The sequence below is a fragment of the Epinephelus lanceolatus genome, chromosome 12 (genome assembly GCF_041903045.1).
Source record: "Epinephelus lanceolatus isolate andai-2023 chromosome 12, ASM4190304v1, whole genome shotgun sequence".
NCBI classification, from domain to species: Eukaryota; Metazoa; Chordata; class Actinopteri; order Perciformes; family Serranidae; genus Epinephelus; species Epinephelus lanceolatus.
Window position 1 is genome coordinate 5,666,700 of NC_135745.1, and position 18,715 is coordinate 5,685,414.

Here is an 18,715-nt window from a genome sequence, read left to right on the forward strand (position 1 = left end):
TCCAGCTGAGACAACAACAATGTTGCTGTACTGCATGTGTGCAGCCTGTGAGCAGCAGAGTGAACAAGGACTGTCTACGAAGTGCAGTACCGAAAAGAGAAATATTCAATAAAATTCACTCTTATACAGTGTAGTGTCACCAAATATTAACTTCACTTTTAGAAAATCGTTTTTATGTGCCTAATATTTTAAAATTAAATAACAGAAAAACTGAATTAAGTCCTAATATTAGTCTGATTTTTATTTTTTTTTAATTAATTTAACAGTTTTGTCAACTCTAAAATTATTCACTGGCCCTCACACCATTAAACTAAATCATTTGCTGTACATGATGTTAAGTGTTTCTAAGTGTTTCTTCTAGTTTTCTTTTTTACATCATACAGGTGTATGTAATGTAATGCACGTGCTCAGGGATGAATGAAGCAGGAGGAAAATAATGCGATGAAGGCACAATGTATTTAAATTTACTTAACATCTGTTCAAGGTGAAGCTTTCAATTTTAATATATTGCTGAATAGTTTATAAATAATAAAACATCATATTGTAGTTGTTATATGTTGTGAGTAAAATCTGAACCTGCAGTGTAACCAGTAACATGACTCTGTAAGGTAAATGTAGTATAATGTTTTCCTCTGAAGTAGAGGTACACAGTAGGTTAGTAGTATACCACTGAGTTGCAAATTTTTGAAGTGCTTTGGTAGCCTTTTGTATGTTACTGTGGGGTACAATGGATGAAAATAGCAACATGATGATTTTTTATCTAATCTAATTTTATAGCTGTCTGGGTCCAGGAGTGTTGCTCAGGAACCAAGGAAGTGCAGTGCTGAGTGTGAAGTTGTTTGCATGAGGGTTCTTGAGAAAGCCGCGAGCAGCAACACCACAAGTCAAGCAATGATAGCTCCTGTTCTGAACAGGCAGGTTTTGAAGGGGGCACTGCGCTGGTTAGCATAAAAGCATGAAAGTATTGTCAGAATGTACTTAGCAAAAGTATGCAGCCATAATGGTCTCAGTCAGTGTTACTGTGATATTCTGTGAAGTTTATGTTCATTTTGTTTGTGTCCAGTTCCTGTTTCATTTGGTCAAAAAAGCACCTGCACAGTATTTTCATTTTTTGACCAACAGGTCAGATTAAGTTGTTTTTTTCTACAAAATTTAAATTAAGATTTACATACAGGCAAGAGGTCATGTTGCTGGAAGGTCCATTCTTTTTATGGGCCCCCACACCTCATTGGACTCGGTGCAACCGCACCGCCTGCATTGCCCCTGTTTTACACTGTACTTAATCCCTTTTCACTGTCCACTGCTTTCTGAGATTAAATATCTACTATCAGTCCCTTGACAAACTCACTCAATTTTATCATCTCTTTTGCATCGACATGTTGATGAGTCCTTTAATAAAATCAACTAATACGTTAACATGTTAGCAGTGGATATGTATGACACATCTACCCAAGAAGGTTTGTTACTGAATGACGCATTCTGTTGCTCTCACAGTGCTGTTGAGCTGAAATGTGACTCAGCTGTAGTTTCTGCCTGAAACAGTATTCTCCATCATGTACCAACTCCTTAACTTAAAACACTAAAGAAAATGAATTAGAGCCTGCGCACAGATGTTTTGCTACACACCTTTTATTTCCAACATTTTGAAAACCTTCAGTTCATTGACCCATTGCACAAATATGTCCTGTCTACTCATTACCAGACATATAGGAATACAGGAAATATTAATAAAATCTTTCTGATTTAAAAATAACTACAATCATATTGTATATGTCAAATTAGTATAAACAGTTAAAGGTGTGTTACCACATGAGCTCATAAGTTGAGCTTTTGTGTTTGTTTTTTACCTTTATGTAATTGTAGAGTCACTATCATTGGATATGCTCAGAAAGGCCCAAGCGGCTAAGAAATACATTCATTCTTATTTTTTAAAAGGAGCTCTTTGCGATATTCAGATCATATTTATGATTCAGAGGTTGTCACCACATGGCTGTCAACATGGCAGTGTTTACAGCACTAACAATGGCACCTGTGTTGACAGAACTAACAGTCAGTATGTTTACATGCACAATTAAGTGGAGCGACAGTTCTAACTCCACTAGGCCATTTAATTGGACTACTGTCCTTGTCCCAGTATACAAGCACAGGAGGGGAATCGATTTATTGACCGAAGTATGTCTGACTCTGCTACGATAGGTTGCGATATGCCCCCTTTCAGCTTGTAGTATTGCACTTTTTTTTGGTTGACCTATTACATCAAAGATCAAACAATCTCCATTCCATGTTTTTCTCCCATCTATTTTTCAAAAAAACATTTAACTCTTTCAGCTGATACAGCATAAACTCTGTCTCCTCGTCCATCCAAAAACGCACAGCTCTGGATGTAGATTTCACCGTGTTGTTACTGGCTTCTTCCTCTGTTATGCATTTAAAGCTATCTGACTTCCAGGTCAAGGCCCGAGGTGGAAGCTGTGGAGCATGTGCAGATCGCCTCGACCAGTTACAGTCTGATGACTGTGTACATGTAGGAGTAATTTGACTCCCGATAACATTATCTGGGTATTCGATTAAGTACGATATCAGTCGGACCAACATGTTTACATGTATATAAAAAGTCCGGTTTTAGTCGGGCTAACACAATATATCGATTTTCTCTAATGTCATATAAACGTACTGACTGTTTACGTGGAGGGGAACTGGAGGGTGGGTGCTGCCCATAGTGTGGCGTCCACCAGAAGCATAGTGTCCTGAAATCAGCGGTAACCGCTGTATGTGTTCCTCACAGAGGGGCAACGATTAGCTAGCCATTGGGATACACAGACAGGGACTCAAATGCACTACCATGCATGCACAGCCAGACCACGTACCACAGCAAAGAACAGAGAAGCTCAGATTACAACACACACAGAGGGAGCATGACTTCACTCTCTGCTGAGGACACCATGACTTCACTTTAGCTTTACATAGCAAATAGTGGTTTGATGCTACATTAATGCTCTGAGTGTTGTATAGAGCTCCTTTAAAGGGTGAAGTAAATAGCATAAATCTGTTATTATGAACCTATTCTTAATTTTCCAACAATAGATAAAAATAATTAGAAACTCAGTGTGAACAGCAAGTTCACATGTTTTACAATACCTGGGTATATGGCATAAGTGCATAATATAGTCAAAGGCTTCTTGTCATAAATAGAAAGAAAACATGTAAACTTTTAAACTGTTAAACTGTTATCGACCCTCTTGTGAGTCTGAAATAAAGTTTGAATTGAACTGACAGACCAAAGTTAAAATGATCAGCCATGAACAAATAGAGCACTGGATGAATTGATTTGACTGATAAGACGAATGTGTAGAAGGAGTGATGAGTTAGAAGTCAAAGTTCATGTTCGTCTGTAGAGCTTCTGTCCACAGCAACATGAAAACACACTATTGTGGAAACCATTCAGCCTCCAGGAATTTTTTGCAAAGCATCAAACTCTCACAGTAGCACTTAAGTTGAGTTCACAGGATTTTACAGAAAGTTTGTTTCTTGGTCCTCTGGTTGAAGGTTGGTGTCCTGCAGCTGTGGCACAAACCTCCTCATAGCAATTCATCCCTGAGCTCCACTGGAGAATTGGCTGTTGGTTATTAATATTAAACTGTAGAAGAACTAAACTGGAGCAATCCCTGAAAAAAAACTTGTCCATACAGTAACATCCAGCAACATTCCCGTAAAAGTGAAAGATCTGATAAGGTAGGTTTGTTGACACAGTAAACTGTTGAACCTTTAGATCCAGTTTGTACTCCATAACACTTAGCAGCTGCAAAAGAGTTGGCTCAAATAAAGGAACAAAACTGTCAACACTGAGCAGCTAGCAGATACTAGCAAAATTCTTAAACATGAATTAAAAATGTATTAATCACATATAAAAACTTCAATATTGTGGGAAAAATATACTTGTTTGCTTTTGATGAGCAGATTGATAACAGTTATATGTTGTGTTTAACGCCCAGTTCAGATCACTGATTCACAACGAGACACAACAACAAATGTTGCAGAGAAAAGTTACAGCGGTGTGAACTGGCCGGTCTGAATAGGACTCAAGTTGGCTGATGGTGTCTCCTGCAACTCAGCTGGTCGAATCTCCGGCACCTGGTTTTAAAACAAAAAGCATGTTGCCTGTTTCTACAGCCAATCGCTTTGTACTGAAGTCAGCTGGTCAAATCAAAATGACCGCAGACGCAAAATTGCACTTACTGCAGCAGGTGCTCCGTCCCTGCTAAGCTCTCTATTTCTGTCCTCAACGTGTGCCAGTGCTGCTCGCTGTATATGCTTATGCACCTCAGGCACACACATTTTAATGGACTGATTAATTGCCGCTGCTTATTTATATCATTGTGGCATACTGATCATGAATACAGCCCATCTGATGCTTGTTTTGTTCCTTTTTCGCCATTTCATCACTCCTACAAATGCAACTGTAGCCAGTATCTCTCTCCCACTATCCTCATTCATATTTTAAGAAGCTACAAATTATATTCAGCCACAGAATAAGCCTGAAAAGTTGGAAATCAGAATGGAAATACAGAGAGTTGTTGCATAGAGATGATACAACATCTCATCTAGCTGCAATGGTGTGAAAGGGCAGGTTTTTAGAGCGTTGCAAAAAGGCGCAATGCAAACAGTTGCCTGTTTCAACTCATCTCGTTGCGAATCTTTGGTCTGAACTGGGCTTTAAGTACAGAAATGGAATCAGGATGTGGTTAGCCCAAACCCAAAGAAAGTGTGCCAGACTTTAAAAACTAATTTGACACAATGTCCAAACTGTGTGACCTCAACTTCCAGCCCTGTCAAGAAGACTTTCTTTTCCCCTACAGATTTACACTGTGGAAGAGACATCTGTAAATCAGTGAATATATTTTTAGAGCATCACAGTCCCCATGAAATGACTCCTTTCACTGATGGGATTTGACCCATTCAGTCCGATAACATTTGTAAAGTCTCGAAGAGCCACATGATTAAATCATTTTGTTCCTGTTCAAGTTAGGGGAAGGCTAAACTGGAAGTTAGCTGCTTGGCCTGCAAGGTCTTTAGTGCGCCTACTCTGTGGGCCCAACATTGTAATCCAGGGACTTCTACTTTCCAGGTAACTTTATACCCAAGAAGTCGAACTACCTGAATTTCAGCTTCATGCCCATGAGCAACTTTCATTGGAATGAAAGGGGCCCCACCTCCAATGCTGTTATTCTCTTTATACATCCATGGGTTAGCCTAGCGTAGGGTAAAAACTGGAGGGTAACCAAGAGCTTGATTCTTTTCAAAGTAAAAACATGTCCACCTCTGATGATTCCTTATTCACAACATTGTATCTTGTTTGTTTCACCTGTAAATGAACAGAAATGTAAAAACAACAATTTGTGGTTTTAGGGACCTGATAAACCAAGCCAACATTCAGCCATCTGTCAATGTTGGGCCGTCTGTGAATGACTCTTGCCCCGGCCTTTGCCATGTGTCCTGCACCACTAACACTAGTCAGCCCTTATCTGCTTTTTTCAACTGATTCAGCATGTTGAATCGATGTCAGCAACAGTGAAAACTGCTGATGAATGAAATCACTGATTGGCAGTTCAGCTCAACGCATGAAAAGAGAAATGGAAGTGAGGAAAGCAAAAACACAACTAAAGTCAAAAAAGGGCTGACATTAAAACAAACTTGTTATATTGGGTAAGATTATTTCTTTAGCCACTGAGCTCTTTCAAACAAAAAAATTGTAATTGTCTGCGTTATTGTTCAGTGGTACATTTGCTCTGTTCTTTCAGCACTGGGTTGTGTTGTTATTGTGCTGCCTGTCCAACTAGCATCTTTAATCTGTCCTGTCAGTCTTCCGGTTTCCCTCTTTGAATAAGGAATACAGACTACCATGGCGTGCTGGTGTGGAGTTATTTCTTCTCACGCAGGCTAGTTTGCTGTCGGCTGTAGCAACGCAACAGATAGCTTTCATCGCCTCTAGTTCTGATGTTTGTTCAATGTGTCTTGGCCATTAGGGGGCGTTATGTACTGCAACTATTTCTTGATTAATAACACCCAGCACTTCTGTGCAACTCATCTCCCAACTTCCACAAAACTCATACATTGTTGTGTTTACATTTCTTTTTGTGTACAGGTGCAAATACATGAGACAGTTAGTAAGCCTTTTTTTCCCTTTTTTTACTTACACAGCCATGTAGCTGTTTCCTCCTAAGCTAGGCTAACTCCGAACTGACTCACAGTGTGTCTCATATCGCATACTTCTGTACTAAACACTTAATATTTTGAGTGCACAAGTGCCCTAAATGCGTTCACACTTCATAGTACGGGAAAATGCAGTGTGCTACTGGCGCACTGAAAACAGTCTAAAAGTTGAGTGTGGAGTGATGAACACCTCTCACCCTTAACAGTTGCTATCTTCTCAACTTTTGACATGGCGGTTGGGGACAAAAAGGAGTCTGAGCTAGCTAGAGTGAACATGTACATGTTTTTTGCACTAAGAACTAGGGCTGGGCAATATAAAGATATTATAGCGTTATCCAGATATGGGACTATATATTGTCTTAGATTTGGATGTCATTGTATTGTGATATGGCATAAATGGTGATTGCATTACAGCAAAATGATGCACATATATTAACTTACCAGACTATTCTATTTGTTTTAATGTTTGCCTTAACACACTTAGTTGTTATATCCACATTACTGAAGATTATTGATCAGAAATCTCAATTGTGTTAATATTTTCTGACAAAAAAAACAATAATCATCACCATATTTTGTCACATCAGAGAGGGTATTTGGTCAGAAATATTGTTATGTTAGATTTTGCCTCAAGGAGATTTAAAAATATCAAGATATATATTGTGTATCAATATATAGCCTAAAAATATATACATATATATATATATATATATATATATATATATATATACATAAGCCCTACTAATTACCAGTACTGTTGTTGAATAGAAGCCAATAGGTCAAATGTTGGCAATAATGCTCCACCATCAATTTGCAATTCACCGTTTAAAAAACAAGACAAAGAAGAAGAAGAAGAAGGGCCGTTGTCACTTCAGGTAAGTGTAAAACAGCAGTATGTGATTTGAGACAACACTACCCTGTTGAAATTAGTACACCGTGCAAGAAGTACATAGTGTACTACATGGAAGTATACTGACGGAAGTACACGACACACCTTCAGACTCAGTACTTAGAATACAGACATGAGATTGACATCAATATCTTCATGTCACTCTTGAAAAGAAAGCATATTTAAAATAGAGGATGTAACTTCTGCCTTTGTTCAGATTTCAAGGAGCAATGTAACCAGAAGACAGCTGACACATGTAAACACAAAGTCAACCAGATAGACAAGCGCTGAAAAGTTTTAAAGCACTGACAGCTCTCTTGACGCAGTTAACAACTTCAAGAGTTAGGGCCTCAAAAATGGCTGTCAGTGTGTGTGTGTGTGTGTGTGTGTTTTCATCCACACTAAAAAACAGCAGTGCGTATATGTGAACATTCCAAACATCATCCCTCAGAGAGTTGCTCAGTCTGCACTTCCTCTGAGATCAAGGAGTCCTCAGGAGTAACAGTGATGTCACCTGTTGGGTGATTCGCAATCTGCTGCAGGAGTTCCTCTGATTCAAGCAGCTGATTGGTCCAGTCCTGACACACCTCCTCTATGCTAGGCCCCTCCCCTCCATATTCTGGAGGCAGGACGGGCGCTGAGAAGAAGTCGCTTAAAGTGTCTTGAAAATCAGCACCATGCATGTGGATCTACAATTAGGAGAGAGGGAACTGGGTTTTAAAAGTATGTTCAAAGCTTGTTTGCTGTGTTTTCAATTAAGTCCTGCAAGGCTGCAAATTGATCCTCATTCATAAAGTGTCTTTCTTCAAGAATTTCCACTTTGAATAAAAGACAGTCTAAGAACAGAGGTTAGTGTGATCAGAGTGATGTGTGTGAGTAACAGGCTGCTCACCCTCTGTTTGATCTTTTCTGGCAGGAATGGACGAATCATGGAGAAGACTGGCCGGAAGAGCATCGGCTCATTAACCAGATGGATTCCTCTAACTTTCAGTGGGAAAGAGTCCTGAACATGCAAACACACACAAATAAAGACAGCTGTGAAACAAACTGAACAAGCTCACTACTTGGTCAGCCAAACAGGTCTATAAAGCAATGTAGGTCCAGCAAACAATCAATCAAACCATGGTCATGTCAAACCCTGCAAAACATCACTCTAATGTTCACACCAAACAGGAAACAAATGTTTACGTACAGACTCGGAGCAAAGACGCACATTTAAACCAGGTGACATGAATGCTGCAAAATTTGCCCCATTTGCATATTTGCACAAGTTGTAAATTTTCAACTTAAGTGAGAATGCTATCTCAAGCTGGCAAGCATTGAGATCTGGTTGAGATTGCCAATGTTACTGAGAATCACAAATGTAGGACAAAGTTATTGTTGCTGTCTGTAGGCAACCAGAGCTCTACGAATCAATGTCAGTACTGTACAGAGACGGAAGAAGTTAGCAATTAGCTACCTTCCCAAGTAAGTTAACACATCTGTTAGCACTGCTGTTAAGGACCAACATTCACCAGTTGTGAAATACTCCAACAATACTCCAGTGGTCACATTCATGCAATAAAGTGAGGCAAAAATTTGCTTTGCGTTATCTGTAAACACACCATTAGAGTTGTGCTATGGTGCAAGGGTTGCAAGAAACTGCACAGCAATGTAAAAATGTCTAAAAGGTCAAGCCACAAATGGGTCAATCCATATATTCCCAGTGATGAGTACAGGGCATTCTGCATAAAGGTAAAAAAAGTTAACTGAGTAGATTGTGCCTATAATTTTTTGTCATGTACAGAGGAGTGACATGTTAAAGGAAAAATCTGGATTAAAGAGTGAAGAAACATAACAAACCTTCTAGAGCATGAGGGCTCACTGACTGGTTTGCTGAGTATAGAAATTATGTCAATCATATGCTACAGACTTCACCATCATAACCAGTCTGAAAGAAAGAATGCTGTTCATCCCTACAGGTCAGATGAACACATTTGCATGACAAGGAGCACTGAAGCGATTTGTATTAACTGAGTGTGCTGTTACTGCCACAGTCTCCATGTGTTTCCTGCAGCAAGAAGACAGGGATCACTCTTGTTTACAGTAAATAAGATTCTATGCTTCAACCAGATCTCAGAAATGCTTCTGATTATAGAAGGTGGAAAGAAATAATAATACTAAGTGTTCTAATAGTGTATGTTGGGAAGAATAAGGCTGCGGAAAAAGGCCACATTTCCTTAAAGGTTTGTTTTAACTAAAAATTACTGCTTTTGATTGGTTGAGGCCACGGTTAAGATAAACTCTTCATTCAACATTTCTTTCTTTCCTGTCACTGTCTAATACCGTGTCCTAACTGGATGCGACACGAGTGAGTGTGCGTACATCAGCGACTAAATGAGTTTGATTGCATTGTATTGTATTGTATTGTATTGTATCGCATTTCTATTGGATGGTCCTAACTATCTGTGAGCAATTTGACATGATGCAGCGCAAAACGGCGTGCCGCTTTGAGCTGAACTTTTGTCAGGCACCCTGTTTCTATTTTTAATCTGTTGCTTTTGCTGGAAGTGCCTCGATGGATGAGGAATGGCTGTTTCACAAGGTTTAAATGAGGAGTTACCTACATGATGCCTCCTTATTTTACTACAAAAACCTCAATAAGTTGGCATCTGGCTGGAGGGAGATCATCAGGAGGATGAAGGTTTCTGGTAAGAAGTGTGTGGGATGCTAGCAATTTTTTATCTTGTAAAAATCTTGTATTTATATAGCACTTCTCACAGAGAGGACGCACTTTGTGAGTCCTCTCTGTGAGAAGTGCTATATAAATAAATTTACTTACTTACTTACTTACTAGCAAGTTAGCTTGTTTTACAAAGTGGACATGGTGGTATGATATAATATGGGAGCTACAACAGCGATATCTATAAGTTACCTGTGATAGTTTTGTTGTGAATATGAATAATAAGGAAGTATGTACTCACCCAACTTCTCAACTCTGAGGCCACAGCTAACAGATCCACAGACAGAGAGTGTCCGATGTAACGTGATACGGCGCAATAGTCTGATGCTTGCATCCAGTTAGGACATAGTGTAATAGAGTATTTAGGCAGATCTAAAAGCTACACATTACAATAATCGAGCCACTTTGAAGCAAATGCATGCACAACTACTATGTCTTAAAGAAATAATGAGTTTAAGTGACTCTTAAATGGTGTGTTGTTTTAACTGGAAATTTACACTGATAAGATCTAAATGTCCTGCCTGAATTGCAACATGCTGTTAGATGTGTTTAGATGACACCTCAAGTTCTCCCTTTTTTGGTAAAAATTTTTTGATTAGCTTTGGGTGTCATCTGTATAGCAACAAAATGTTATGATGGACCCACATGAAGCATAGCACAATATGAAGAGTTAAGTGTCCGGCTTTGTAGCACATAACCTGAAGCATGAGCTCACCGAAAGTACAGAGGATATCTTTCTGGCGAGGGAAGGGTTAATCTGCAGGGCGTGGCCTAAACTCCACCCCTGCAGGTCAAATATGACCTTCAGACCACGTCTCTGTGTCTCTGTCTCCGTGGAGATGATCTCTGATGTCATCAGGCTGACCCTGAACACCTGGAAGGCTGACCAGTCTTTTGGGTTCCACTGTCCTGCAAGACAAACGTGTTCCTGTACTTTCATGAACTGGTTTTTTCATGGTTTTAAAACTGTCAACAGGCTAGGTCAAGTAAAGCACCAGTATGTAGCTACACACTCACCGCACTGGCTGGCATTAGTACATCAGCTACAAATGTTGTCTATGGCATTCAAGACTGGTAGAGTGTTACAATCATGGGTCTCTCTCCCATAGACTGTATAAAAGAAGTGGATGTAGCCACAGTGATGTCACCCATTGGTTTGTAAAGCTGAAATGATTAAGCAATTAGTAAATTAGTCTTCAACTATTAAAGGTCCAGTGTGTAGAAGTTAGGGGGATATATTGGCAGAAATGGAGTACAATATATATGTTTTCTTTGGTGGAAAATCACCTGAAAATAAGAATTGTTGTGTTTTTGTTACCTTAAAATGAGCCGTTTGTGTCTACATAGGGAGTGGGTTCTTGTTCCCAGACATCACCATGTTGCACTGCCATAGCTCTACAGTAGCCCAGAATGCACAAACCTAAGGCTGGCTCTAGATAGGGACACTCGCATTTTCACATCGGCTTCCATAGTTAGAACTCCTTCTGCGACACGTTTAATAGCGTTGGAGAAACACTGACTTGCAACATGAAATTGCAGTTTTTCATTGGTATTAATCGCCCAGTCCGTTTGTTTTAGAAGAGTCCTCTGCAGATAATACAGCTCCTGGCAAAAACCTACTGAACAATGAACATTTATGGAATTCTAACCATGAATTCATGCTTGGTGCACAGGAGAAGTTTCGGCTGGTTGCAATCTGCAATCCTCACTGCTAGATACCACTAAATCCAAAACACTATTCCTATAAATTAATCGACAACTAATTTGATAATAGATTAATCATTTTGAGTAAATTTTTCAGAAAAAAAAGTCCAAGATCTATAAATCAGGCCAAAACAAAACAACCAAACAACTAATCGATTACTTGAGAAAATAATCAACAGATTAATTGACAATGAAAATAACAGTTAGTTGCAGCCCTATTGATTTGTGGACTATGGTTTTGAAGCCTTGAGTTTGGTATTTTGGCTGCCAACATCTTATTTTTTACAAGCCAGAAATGACCATATTTGGACAAGAGGGTGGAGCTGGGGAGGGTAGGCAATGCTACACTTCTATCCTAGTTAACAGGTCGCTGTGGTAGTGACTTGTCAATCACAAGGTAGCCACACCTTGAAGCATACCCTGCTTTGTCATCTTTTTTCTGTAAATGAGATCATAATCTACAAAATAAACATCCTACTGTTGTGAAGAACACTTGAAACTAGCAACTAAGACCACGAATTCATTAGTAAAATCTTTACTAAGATATTAAATCAAGTGAGAAGTACAGTCATTTTCTTACTGACTTGACCTCTTTTTACATCAAAATTTAAAAGTGGAGGAAGCGATACAATAGAATAATTAACACATGACCAAATTGAGAAAAGCAATTTGACGAGCAAACTTTATAACATTATAGGGAAGGATCTGACTGTTTTTTGTGAATATAAAGACTCTGAAACCAAAGAGTCTGTGCTTTTAATTTACAGACAATATGCAGCAGAGAGTAAAGTCATGATGACAAGACTACACCGACTATGACTAAATAACTATAGAAGAAAGCAGAGTGCAACAGGAGTGCCAGCACCTGTTAAACCTCAAAAAAGAAGAATAAGCCACTGTAAAACTTCAATTAATAGCCCGGGCTATTATTTGCTTAAATCACTGAACTCAATAAGGACATAAATGGGACAGGCGTCTATATGTGACAGGCCTTTCACACCAAACTGTTGCTCAGCAAAGACGGGAAATATGATCAAATTGTTTATATGAACCAAAAACTGAAATTACTATAAAAATTAGACTTAAAATAAAATATCAGTACAAATCAGTCATCTGATTTGGCTCCAACAGAAAGGGCATCACAGAGAGAGAGAGAGAGAGAGAGAGAGTGAGCGTTATGACACTGTTACATGGCACTTAAGGCCCTGACACACCAAGCTGACGGTCGGCTGACAACCAAAGTCGGGCCGTCGGTGAGCGGCTGTCGTCCTAGTTTTTGCGGTGTGTCCCGCACCGTCGGCACTTCAGCGTCTGCGGCTTTTTGGCCGATTGAGCATGTTGAATCAGCGGCGGAGCTTGTCAGTGAGAGAGGTCACTCTGATTGGCTGTTCAGGTTTTATTTCCTCGCCCCTGTAGCGAGTGAATCTGCTTGTAGTGAAACCAGGGCTAACCGGGGCTAACCGGTGCTTCCTCCTCAGGCTCCACTTCACTCAGCTGCCCGACAGATCCGCTGCTTCTTCCCACTTTAACCTCAATAACAAACCGGAGCTAGCTGGGAGCGGCTAGCGGAGCGTTAGCCACAGCATGACCGGAGGGAAGCAGCCAGTTAGCCTCCGCTAGCTTCCCAGCTAACGTTAGCCCCGGCTCTCCGTTTGGATCCAACCGGAGCACCGAGCCCTGGTTTGTTATTCAGGTTAAAGTGGGAAGAAGCAGCGGGTTTGTCGGGCAGCTGAGTGAAGTGAAGCCTGCGAAGGAAAAACACGTGGCCGTCTGGATGTAATAGTCCATGGAGATGCTGCGGTGCTCGGCTGCACAGATAGGAAACCCCTCAGCTGTCAAAATGTACCACTCTCTCACTCCGCTCTCTCTCACACAGGCGCAGAACGTACGTGCTACTTGGCCGTCGGATGTAGTTCGCGTGGTGTGTTCAAATGCAACTGACACAGGACGACGTGAGGCGATGTACACGACGGGTTAGTCAGCTTTTATCGCCGCTAGTTCTTTGGTGTCGGTTTGGTGTGTCCGCACCTTCAAGGATTACAGCACCTGGCATACCCACACAACACTTTATCCTATTAAAACAATATTCACAGCTTAGATTGGATTTTGTGGAAAAAACCTTTTGATTCTTTTGATCAGTGTTGACTCATGGACTAAAGAAATCTGAACATCTCACTGGGTAATCGAGGAATGGACACATATTCTGACTTTAGGACAGCTTCAGAGGAAGTAGCCAAGTGGGTAGCCAACAACTTGGTATTATACATCCAAAGAACTAGACCAGTTCACTAATAGAGACAGGCATTTATTTGTCAAAATGTTTAGCTACAGTGGGCTAGTAAAAGGGACTGGGTGTTTAATTTGGACCAGGCTTTTAATAAAAGTTTTAAGGTATCCCACCAGAACTCTGTCAATACTTGGTATACTGACCAATCCTGTAGATGAGCACCCTGCTGCCAGTGTGGTCCCGCTGTGGGAGGACGGTGTGGTACGTTGTGTTGAGGAGGCCAAGCACCGAGGAGGGGGACAGACATTTGCTGATCTCAGGACTCTCCCTTCGCCACCGCTGGTAGTTCAGTAAGAGCTGCACAGGACACATGCAACATTTAGGGACATCAGGAAATAGAGAGGATTCTACTCTATCTATCATCACCCGCTAATACAGTTGAAACACTGGTGCATTAAAGAAAATATTGTGTTATAAGCTTGCAGGAGTTGACAAATATAAATTGGTCTAATAGCTAACCTTTAATCTGTCCTGTTATCTGTGCCAAGCCCTCATTTCCTGTTTGATCTGCTGCTGCAGATCAAACAGGAAATAAGAATATGAGGTTGTAGGAAAAGCAAATTCAGAGAACTATTTGTGTGGTTCAAATTTGAGTCACTTGTATCTGTGATTCAAGTCACAGCACAGACTGCTGAGCTTAGGCCCAGTTGGGTGAGCTCCAACTGCTTTCAAATGAAAATTAGCAACTAAGTTTTACTCTTGAGCCAAGATCTGTGTGTGACCTACACTGACAGGCTCAACATGCTCACTTAAAACACTATTGTCATTTTACAATCAGCCCTAAAAAATACATTAGTAATAATGCAGCAACAACAATACTATGAAGTATGATAAAGTCTCTGTAAGTATTGTATACAACACACACTGTACACCTATTTACTGAATATAGTCTGAAACAAATACACCTCCTGGTTCCCCCTTTTCATAGTTGGAGTGTTTTAAACACAGTATTCAAGGCAACTTAATCAGCTACTGGCCAACCAGGACAAAAGTACTTGAGCAAAAGACTGTCTGTTTGTCTGAGCTGTATGATTTAATGACTGAATACAGCCGATGTGTTTCTGGTATTTGTCGGTTGGAGTGAGAAGGTGCAAGGAGGCAGCAAACAAACATACACAGCTACAGTATGTACTTACTAGTTCAATTTATGTCTCTATCTTTTATATTTGTTAATAAACATGAGAAAATTCACAGTAGCTGTGGCCATAGAAATAGAATGATAATAGAATGGACATTCCCACTCAAATCAGCGTAGCAGGATGGCCAGAATGACACCCATTTTTATGCAATCATTGCTTTGCAACAGCAATGTAGCTGGCTAACTTCTGTATAAATGTATGACTCCACTTGTGCCAAGTCACACACTCACTGAGGTGTGGCTTCACAGTGGAGTAATAACATTACGTTTTTAAATAAGCAATCCATTACTTTTAAAATATTACCATGCCATTTCCCTGTTTCTTTTGTTGCCATTAATTGCGTGTTTGTTGACGGCCCCACTTATCTGTGTTGTCACCTTGGACTGTATGAAATAATGGACATAGCTATCATGACGTCACTCATTGGTTTGTAGACTCCCGTTCTGAAGCCTGAAGTTTAGCATTACAGCCATTGCCATATTGGATTTTTGGAGCCAGAAGTGACCATATTTGGACAAGAGGGTGGAGCTGTGGAGGAGCAAGGGGTGGTTTTGACTTATAGACTATAGTGATGCCTCACAGACAGCCTGTCACTCAAAGTGTCCACGCCCTTAATTATGCATAACTTTAGGCCTTAACGAACATACACAGCTACAGTATGTACTTACTAGTTTAATTTATGCCTCTATCTTTGATATTTGTTACTAAACAAGTGCAAATTCATAATAGCTTTGAGCCTAAAACTGTTCTTTGTACCAGGCTGTAAACATGTTTATTTCCGCTGTAAAGTTGTGCATTTTAACATGGGGGTCTATGGGAATTGAATGATTTTGGAGCCAGCCTCAAGTGGCCATTGGATGAACTGCAGCTTTGGGCACTTCCATGTTGACTTCATTTTCAGCCCTGACAACAACAACAATCACCTTTTTCTGTATTGTTCAGTCCCTCCAGAAAATTGCGATCGCAATAATTAACGCAAATTCAACTAAAGTCTGCAACATTTGCGGGGGCTTGCAATTTTTCAAAAGTCCCGCCATTTTTCCGCGTTTTTCTGCATTTTCCGGCTGACCAGAAGTCATCAAGCATGTAATGTCATTTGAAACGTCATCACATGCGTCATTAAATCGCGCTAATCGCACTGCAGTGTGGAGAAACGGTCTGTATTGACATAAGAATTTCCACTGTTTAAATGCATACAATATCCGTTGAATTCATTAAAATGTTATGTTTGCAGAAGATGTAGCTTACATGTTGTTTTACAGCCACATTGTCTGGTTTGAGAGCTACAATATTCACTCAGGATTATTGGAGTCCCTGTTTTGAAACTAATACAATAAAACTAAAGAAGAGAACTATAAAAACATTTGCAGCTATTTTTGTAAAATTCAGTATGATTATTATGGCAAGTGATTACATGACTTATTTTTTTGGAGGTAGTAGTTTAAAAAATAAAAATCACAATTTTTGTCATTTGCTGCAATTTCCCGCAAAAAAAAAAAAAAATCACATAAAGATGCCGTAATTTTTGACAAAATTGGTCGCAAATTCAAGGGTTTTTTGCCTTGAGATCCTGGAGGGACTGATTATTCAAATGACCACGGCAAACAGGTCAATGTCTGCTCGACATTCATTCTAATTGTCTGGCTATGACGATGTACGCTCATGGATAATGTGCTCACACATTCAAACCAAGCAGCAATCTCTGGCTGCAGAAGAATGAAGCCAACGCGGAATTCCATAAAATTGTAGTTCCTCTAACGGCCACTTGAGGCTGGCTCCAGGACCCAGTCAATCCCCATAGTCCCTCATGTTAAAATGCCCAACTTTACAGCAGAAATAAACATGTTTACAGCCTGGTACAAAGAACAGTTTTAGGCTCTATAGCATTTAGTGTTTTAGTTGTCTTACAGGCCTTTTGACAGCACACATTTAAACTTGTCATAGTAGGAAAAGCCCAGGTGTTACTAACTACGATGACTCTGTTTTATTCAAGTGTCGCAGTAAGCCATCATAGCATAACAGGGGACCAGCATGCACAACACAAGGACCCTGAAACTAAAGCAGCTCATTGAAATCCAGCCGACATTCATTTTATCATTTACACCCGTGATTTTGCTACCCTGACATGTCAAAATGTCTGTCAACAGTGTTCACTATTTCTTTGATAGATAGTTCTGGTCTTGCCATAAATGGAAACTATCTGCATTTGCTAGTTCAAGTGCTAGACAACTATAGTTGTGAAATTTGTTAGTAATTTGCCTGAACTGACGCTTTATGGTAGTTATTCATTGATGAGGGTTTAGTTTATTTTATTATTCCAAGAACATACAAGAAGTCCTTCAAAAAAAGCTGTCTTTTAGTTTTAAAGGCTGTGTCCACACTGTGAAAAAAACACAACCATCTCATTCAAATTCAATGACAGAGCTCAGCCAGAAAGTCACAGGGTGGTCTTGAAAACCTCTGCCACATGTAAATATAGCAAAGTGTAGGCCCATTTGAAGTATCAAAAGTAGGCCCCTGTACCTGAAATCTACACCTATGTGTGAGTGTTTTACCTTTATATTAATAAAATGTAATTTGATTATAATCACTATAATCAGCGTTAAATTGGGTAGATTCATCTAAAAAAATCTCAAGCTGAAACAGGCCTAGCTGTTAAATAATATAATAGGGTAGTAAATATAGCCTATCATTTGCCTGAATTGTGGTACAAAGGTTTTGATAAAGTGGCTTGAAAATTGTACTTAGGTGCTCGGATAAATGTATCTCAACATCTCACTTTTAACTGCTCTGTTTAAACTGCTCTGACACTGACTTTATACCAGCTGCATGTGAAAATCAGCTGTAGCTTATTACTACTACTACTATTAATATTATTATTAATTACTATTAATAATGAAAGTCATAATAACTTTTTTTGATCGGGGGCATGGAATAGTCCATTAGTGTAAACACTGATACTGTACACATTAAACCCGAACCCTATTTCAATAAATCCAAACCGTCCAAACATGTCTCACTCACTGGTCAAATACACCTAAAGAGTAGGACTAACACACTCACTGTTTGCATAATAGCTTTGCCTCTTGAGATCGGTAATGATAATGTACAGACACTGCAGCAATCCCTGTGGAAGGTACAAAGAACAGCCTCCATAAACTTTTGTAAAGTCCCAGTTTAGTTGTATTTTACAAACTCGATATGAGCCCTTGCACCCTCATGTACTCTGAGTCTCTCACTGTGTGTTATGTCCTGTAGCGGACCATGCTGTACCTTCAGGGAGAGCTCCACGTCCCCGTCTCTGGCCCGGAGAAACTTGATGAGAAACTGGTCGGAGAAGGTCCTGACAGCGGACAGCTCGCTGGCCTGCAGGGTTCTCCGCCTCAGGACGCTCACACACCGCTCGAGCTGCTCCCAGTCGTCCGGGAATTCACTGGGCTGAGGCCCGCTCATGTTGCACCCAGGTCCGGCAACATTTCACTGCCAGCGGGCTGGAAAGGGGGAAGAAAACGAGCTGTACAGATAGGAGGAGGCGCGCGTACGTGCGCGCGCGCGTGTGCGTGCATTTGCACCACAGCTGGTGCAAATGCAGTTAAAAAGTGCTCTCCCCCAAAGTATTCTTTTTTTCCCATCATTTTGTAATATTAAAATGTTATCAACACATTTATGAGTGAACTATTCAGTCATATCTGCAGGATGGACTCTTGTGCTGAAGCAACGTGCAACTGCTCCAACATCTCCCCCTGCTGGTCACTAGCAGCTAC

At 40.1% G+C, this 18,715-nt stretch overlaps 1 protein-coding gene across 1 annotated transcript; it reads right to left on the minus strand.

Moving 5' to 3' along the window:
* Positions 1 to 5,268: 5,268 nt before the first annotated feature.
* Positions 5,269 to 18,460, minus strand: ttpa (tocopherol (alpha) transfer protein). The gene is made up of 5 exons (XM_033651158.2): positions 18,225 to 18,460; positions 13,956 to 14,109; positions 10,537 to 10,730; positions 7,992 to 8,102; positions 5,269 to 7,788 (listed from the first exon to the last, which is right to left on the minus strand). Exons 1-5 carry the CDS (start codon positions 18,402 to 18,404, stop codon positions 7,540 to 7,542), a joined length of 888 nt encoding a protein of 295 aa, XP_033507049.1. The 5' UTR covers positions 18,405 to 18,460; the 3' UTR covers positions 5,269 to 7,539.
* Positions 18,461 to 18,715: the final 255 nt, after the last annotated feature.